The sequence below is a fragment of the Macrobrachium rosenbergii genome, chromosome 26 (genome assembly GCF_040412425.1).
Source record: "Macrobrachium rosenbergii isolate ZJJX-2024 chromosome 26, ASM4041242v1, whole genome shotgun sequence".
NCBI classification, from domain to species: Eukaryota; Metazoa; Arthropoda; class Malacostraca; order Decapoda; family Palaemonidae; genus Macrobrachium; species Macrobrachium rosenbergii.
The window spans coordinates 6,748,508-6,756,007 of NC_089766.1; the positions used below are offsets into that span (position 1 = coordinate 6,748,508).

At 38.7% G+C, this 7,500-nt stretch overlaps 1 protein-coding gene and 1 long non-coding RNA gene across 2 annotated transcripts in view; one reads left to right on the plus strand and one right to left on the minus strand.

Annotated features, from left to right (window-relative positions):
* LOC136852974 (uncharacterized) overlaps nt 1–7,500 on the plus strand; it is a 115,125-nt gene that overhangs the window by 69,459 nt on the left and 38,166 nt on the right. The gene's annotated exons all lie outside the window — the stretch shown is intronic.
* The window catches only part of LOC136852973 (uncharacterized), a 74,114-nt gene continuing 71,628 nt past the window's right edge, over nt 5,015–7,500 (minus strand). Inside the window, 2 exon segments of the mRNA XM_067128048.1 lie at nt 5,015–6,764; nt 6,766–7,500. The exon segment at nt 6,766–7,500 is cut by the window's right edge and continues 1,066 nt beyond it. Coding sequence (XP_066984149.1) covers nt 5,967–6,764; nt 6,766–7,500 — 1,533 coding nt within the window. The 3' untranslated portion in view covers nt 5,015–5,966.

A 7,500-nucleotide genomic window follows, 5' to 3' on the forward strand; every position in this document is an offset into this window, starting at 1 on the left:
ATTAATTAAACTGAGCCGTGTTTTAATGACTTCGTCAAATATTAGTGACATTGATGTGATGTTGTGTTCCTTCTAAAATATTGTCGATCATTTCAGAATTCATAAATAAATTCCCAGTAGGGTGGGGAGTGCCGCCAGTGCACTTAATGCGGTGCACTGTAGGCATTAATTTAAGTTCTTTGCAGCGTGCCTTCGGCCCTCAACTGCAACCCCTTTCGTTCCTTTTACTGTACCTCCTTTCATATTCTCTTTCTTCCGTCCTACTTTCCACCCATCTCCTGACAATTGATTCATAGTGAAACTGCTTTGAGGTTTTCCTCCTGTTACATCTTTCAAATCTTTTCACTCTCAATTTCCGTTTCAGCGCAGAATGACCTCATAGGTCCCAGTGCGTGACCTTTAGCCTAAATTCTGTATTCAGTCCAATTCTTAAAGAAATTGACTCCCTAATGTACGTTTAGTTGGGGAAAGTGTTAGAATGAAATTTATAGGAATTTTTGTAGACCTTGGCAAATACTGTATAAAAATGAGAGAGAGAGAGAGAGAGAGAGAGAGAGAGAGAGGGGGAAATCAGATATTCTCTTCAAATTAAATTTACAAACTTAATGGTAAGTTCATATATGAGAAAAGTCTTCATTCCACAGTAAATTGGAGAGAGAGAGAGAGAGAGAGAGAGAGAGAGAGAGAGAGAGAGAGAGAGAGAGAGAGAGAGAAACATACTTTTCAATTTATATTTAAAAATTCAAAAATTTAAGATGATTATGCGAAAAATCTCCATTCCACGGTAAATTTAAAAGAGAGAGAGAGAGAGAGAGAGAGAGAGAGAGAGAGAGAGAGAGAGAGAGAGAGAGAGAGAGCAAGATATATACTTGTCAAATTAAATTTTAAAAGCAAAGATGGCAGAGAGAAAATAGAAAATAACCGATTCACCGTAAATTTAAGCCAGAGAGAGAGAGAGAGAGAGAGAGAGAGAGAGAGAGAGAGAGAGAGAGAGAGAGAGAGAGAGAGAAAGAATAGAGAGAAGGAGATATATGCCTGATTCAGCAGGTTAAGGCTGAAAAGCCGAGTTCTAGTAACTCAATAACCTATTGATTTTGATATCTGGCTCTGTGTGTGTGCTACCCTCCCCTCTCTCTCTCTCTCTCTCTCTCTCTCTCTCTCTCTCTCTCATATTTACCTTGGAATGATTTTTCTCATAAGCTCCTTAAATTTGTAAATTTTTAAGTATAATTTGAAAAGTATATTTCTCTCTCTCTCTCTCTCTCTCTCTCTCTCTCTCTCTCTCTCTCTCTCTCTCTCTCCCAAAAACTTCTAACTGAAGAAATAAAGGGATGATTTTTCATGCAATTCATATCTAGGTAAACTTGGCTTCTGAATAGAGAAACTGGACCGTTAACTGTAGCCTGAGAAGAGATGTCTAATGTCAGTGACTGAGTTCTTAATTTTGGAGGGAAGGGGGCTTTAGGTGGTTGGATGATGCGGGGGCGGGGGGGGGCGTTTGGTTTAGGAGGTTGTCAGTGCAGTGTATTTGATATTGTGCTTGATAAACAGATGGGAAATATAGCATTAAAGATTTAGTGTATTTAATAATTCACCTAATATTATCCACTAATATTTGTGTATTTACACAAAATACTATACGCAACAGGGCATACATTATTTTTTTATGATTATACAATACACCAGGTATGGGTATATATACATTCTAATATGAACTTTTAACCTATGTGACCTTTGGTGTTGCGACGCCAGTTAAATGAACAATCAGACAGTCATAATAATTAACGTATATACAACGGCACATATTAGTACTGAATTTAAAAACAGTTTAAAACCTTTTTAATTATAAAACATTTTTTGTCGAGCAATTTGTGCATTAGAACAATACTGCTACTCCGGTTATTATTTGTGGAGAATGACAAAACAAAACAAGGTATTTCATTGCTTTTATGTTGGCAAATAGTGCACTGCTGCCCACGTATTTATTGCAAGCAAATAGGACCTTTGCCAGTCAGTGCATCATTTATGAGTTGTTCCAGATTTTGATCAATGTACTGCAAAACATGGCTAGCGCTGGAGGGAGGTTTTGTTGCCTTAACGAGAAAAAACATATTTTTATTTAAAGGCAGAATTATTTAGGGTTCATTCAAGCAGCAACTATTATATATATATATATATATATATATATATATATATATATATATATATATATATATATATATATATATATAAATTCACAGCAATGCTGTGAATTTTCAGACAGCAGTACTGTGGAACAGGGACTCTAGATGTCATTCCAACAACAAGAATGTCTTATAATTTCATACAATTTTACATATATTTAGAAAGTAAAAATCCATGATGTTCCCTGAACGACCCACATTTTCTATGCAGTTGCTTATATTTCACCTCGACCCTTCATGAATCTCCAAAGCATTTTTGCATTTCTGAGCGAAAGCATATCGTCCAGATATCGCAGCCAGTAAATTCTTATCCGTGGAAGCCTTTCCTTCTCGTGTAACCTTTTTACGAGAATTTTTCACGAGAATTTTCCGGGGGAATTTTCCGCTCGAACGATCTGCCAAAGTTTCCCCTTCCCTCGATCTGCTGAGCTTCAGTGGGATCCGTTTTCTATCTCCCTCGCCCTTGTCAATGAAACTGAATATCGAGGAGAATATAGTGTGTCTTTTTCGCGTCTTCTTCTTCTTCTTCTTCTCCTTTTGTGAATTTCCAAGAAAGATGGTGTGTGTATATATAAATCACGCGTCTTCTTGAACGTCAGATATTCTCTATCTCTCTCTCTCTCGAGTTCTTTCCTTATAGGCTGTGAAGCCAAGGGTTCTTATTTTTAACATTCATTTGTTGGTTGTGTAGTATATATACATACACAGACACACCTGCACGTGCACAGGTGCGTGTAGGTATACATTTATGTACACATATGTGTGAGTATTTTAAGTATTGGGGAATACTTATTCAACTCATAGTAGTATATTCCCGTAACCATATAATTTGTTTATTACGTGAGTTTGATATTTGCGGCTTCGTTGCTCACGAGCTTTTAAATTTTGCCGATCTAGAAATGATTTAATATTAAAATATTTAACAGTGTATGCTTAAAGTGAACTCTGTGAGCTTCAAGGCTCTCTTAGATAAAGTCACGGGTGGGGTAACACCGGCACCCCCCCACAACCCCCCGTCTGAAACCAATCACTGATTTCGAATTTTGAGCCGGGTCGCATTTTCCCGAGATGTAACCGAGTAGCGGGACCTTTCCCTGAAAAAAGCGGGACGCCATATCTTAAAAACTAACCATAGAATTTTCTTGAAAATAATCTCATTGTTTCCCACACTCAAATCATCTACGGTTGAAACCGTCGGTTGTTATCTAACCCAACCTAACTTAACCTAGCGCAACCTAACCTACAGTAGGGTCATGACAAAAAAAAAAAAAAAAAAAAAAAAATCGGGCCTGGTGCAGCACTACCATATATTTCAGGAATTTGCTAACAGGCATTGTTACAGATTTTTGTGACGGGACATTGTTTCTTAGTTGCAAGCTCTGGGATTCTGCTGCAGTTTCTTTGTTCTCAGATTTCTAGAACTCTTTACACTGCCTGAGGATAGGTGTCGTTTTTCTTCAGTCCAGGGCTTATATAAAATTCATGTTTGTTTTGAACCGACAAGAGGGAAGTATTTTGGTTTCTGCTTCTCTGGTGAATAGCGTAAATACTGTGGTTTTGTTTGTATTTGGTACGAGAAAATATTTATATGCATGTACTTGTATTATAAATGCACTGCGGGAAAATCTTGGTTTGCATACGTCAGCCCAAAAGGGTATTCGATATTTTTTATGCCTCCAAAGACTGACAGCTGTAAGATTTTTATAAATATTTTTTGTAATTTGTTTAGGAATATTTTTTGCAACATTTTTTGAATATATTTTTTGCAATATTTTTAAAATATTTTTTTTGAAATATATTTTTAAAATATATTTTGTGATATTTTTTTTTAGAAAGTTCTTTATTGATATGCGTTTCTTGTAACTGGAAAAAAGTTGGGTGTTAGTAATTCAATTCAAATTGGTTCCGAAACAAATCAGTTTTGTAAATTAATTACCTGTATTTGTGTGTCCCGAGGTAGGCTTGAATATTGAATTGAGATTTTCAAGTAATAAGTGGGAAATTAAATATTACATAAAATATAAAATAGACACATTCCAAGAGAGACAATTACATAAAATATAAAATAGACACATTCCAAGAGAGACAAAATGGGTTTAAAATAACTTTTTGCTTTTATCGAAATTAAACGTAACTTAAAATAGACACAATCCATGAGAGACAAAATGGATATTAAAACAATTTTTTTTTTTTGCTTTTATCGCATTTTATTAGCAAATATAAAATATACAAAGATTCTTGGGTCATTCAACGTCACCCACAGTCGCAAATTAGATGCATTTTTTTATTTTATTTATATCTATTAAAAATTAACTGATATAGACTCCCACTGTTATATAACAACATCATCGGATATAAACTCAAAAACTCTGTGAAAGGGGAAGAACCAGAAATATTTTCCGTTTATTTAAAAAGTTCAGGGTGAGATTCGTCCTGGAATCATTTTTAATGGAAACTTTTATTATAATTATTATTATTATTATTATCATAACATTTAACTCCAAACTGCCTCCCAGCCCCAATGGGTATCTTTTTAAACAGTTACAACATTATGCCGAAGTTTATAACACAGACAAATATTTTTTATATATATATAATTGTTTTTTGTAATAAAACTTTTTTTTTAGAGGTGGCGAAGACCTATATATATATATATATACCCCTTCTCCATTTTTTTTTGCTTTGAGTGCCACCAGCCTGAGAGAGAAAATTACAAATCGACAGTTGTTTAGTTTTTTTTTTTTTTTGACGTAACTTAAGCCTATAGGGTGATTTGGGGAAAAGTGGGGGGCTGGTGGGACCAAAACATTTAAGTTGGAAGCCACTTGTCATTTTTCTTTTAAATAGGAGTGACGTACTCTCTCCCCATCCTCTGTCGGGCCAGGCTAATTTATATGCTTTGAATGTTTATACTAATCCTGTTTGAATCAGGGTATTGTCAATTGGTTTTAGCTGAAGCTGGGGGTCGAATCTTCAAAATGAACGTTGGTATATCTTTTGGTATGACTTTGGTATATCTTAGGTACATCCCTTGAATGGCCTACAACAGGATTAGGCTAACTTCACTTAGCTCAGCTACGAAGTAATTATTGTATTATTCTAATCTCCAAAATTTAACTACAAGAGGGCCGACAGAGAATGGACAGAGTACATTGCACCAGTTCCACGTATGATTTTTCATTTGTTTTGACTCGTGATTTGTCGAAGCTTGTGGGAATTAAGTCCTTGGACTTCTCCCCTCCTCCTCCTCCTCTTCTTCTTCTTCTCCTCTCTTCTTCTCCTGCCTCTCCTCGTTCACACACGGAAAGCGGTTGACCAACGAAATCTATTCTCGATCGCATATTCTAACAACTTTGTACATATTCACAGATAACAGACTATACATTTGACATTAAAACACCTTCAAGTATTTACAGTCACATGTTGAAATAAGGTCAATAATCATCCCATTCTGAAGACAAAGTCTGAATTGACTTGAGACCATGGCAGTGTGCCTGCAACTCTGTTGCCATGCTTGCAGTAACTCGTTCAGCACAAGTTCAGATCTGTATAAGTATCTTTGGGGTACAGATACGTACGCCGAAGATGATTCTGGTCTGAAATGTATATGGCTGTGTGGATATGTTCTCAGAAGAAACTTGTGTTAAGTTACCTTTGTTATCTGACATAAATGGGTTGTTTTATGCCAGTGTACCTTAGCATGACAACAACAGCAGTTTTATTTTGGTTTTAAACAGTAGTCTCATAGTCGATGCAGATGATGTCCTCAGAATGGGCGCGTTGTCACCAATTGTCTTTCTCAGCCGGTATGAGAAGGTCCTGAGTGGTACTTTTGATACCATGGCCATTATTCACCGCTGCAGTTGCAGCAGCTACAACCTTCTTTTGCAGTCTCAACTGGATGTGATGGATGACAACGGCGATGAAGAGTGACACTAACGATAGTGCCAGAGCACTTCCTGCAACCAAGTAGACCCAAGGCAACGCAGCCCAGAGGCCACAGGCTGCCGTCCCTTCGTCTAAACCTGAGGGACAGTGGTAAGTCCCATCACACCAGAGTTCCTGAGGGAGACAGCCTTGTATGTCAGGACAAGGGGTCTTGCAAGGGTCTTCAAATGATGAAAGCTGAGAGGCCATTTTCAGAGGTCGCCAGACACTGACCCATGAAACCATAAAACGACCTGAATAGTTCCCAGTGTATTCTACAAAGAGATCGCGTGATTCCATCTTCTTCGGGTCTTCTAATTCGTCTTCGTATTCTAAGATTGGCCCAAGAGTGGTACTGGTGATATTGCTCTTGTTGTCCCACGAGTACAGATCGTCGTCGTAGTGAAACTGGAATTCGTAATCTTCCCATCCACTGCTGAAGATATGCGTGAAAACGTCCCTTCGTTCTGGGCATATGGAGGCGAGGGGAGAATCGCCCCCTGCAGCGTAAACGTTGATGCGAGAAGCGATCTCACAGTTCTTTTCCAAAGCGCTGAACCCGCGAACTCTCAGGAAGAGGAAATAGGTATCTGTAGCAGCAATAAGCCTCGGCTGTGTTGCACAGAGGTCCCCTCTTCCGTAGCCTACCGTGAAAATTACCGTAACGTCCATTTAGGTGTCTTGTGGTTTCGTTACATCTTTCTATGATTTCTTGAGGGGCCTCCGAGATGTAGTATTCACCCTCGAAGAAGTAGTCGTTGTAGTCACTCGAAGGAGACATCTTTGGTATTGAAAATATCAGCTCTAGTTTATTAGTGTATGAAGTGATAGTAAAAGGATGATGACGTGATATATTACAAAGGCAAGCGCGCTGCAGAGGGACGTTTATCCAGGGTTCTTCTCTTATCTGGATGGAGGGGTTTCCAGGTTCACCGCCGTGGGAACACTCGTGGCGCCCAGAAGACTGCCGGTGAATTGTCATACAGTCAGGCCCCATTTTCGATCTGAGTATCTTCAACGTTATCCGCTGGTAGCTTGCGACTTCGAATGTGTAGACACACCGCAGTCTCCTGGCGCCGCCCCTGCCAAACATGAACACATCCCTAGGAGACGCAAACAACCTGTCGGGACGGACTGTGAACGATCTGTCGCAAGGTCCTCCTCCCGGCGTGGGTGTACCCCACTGCCTGGTGTCGACAAATTCGTACCTAGCTAAGAATTCGACGTGAGCTGGAGCCGTTCCCGCGGCATAACGAAGAGACAGAGTCATCGCTGGATCATTTGAGATGTAGCTGTCATACGGTGAGCAAGAAGATGAATGGGGTCCAGGGGCATGGACGCCACTACAGACACGAGGCAGTTTGTCATGTTTACAGAATCTTCCGAGAAG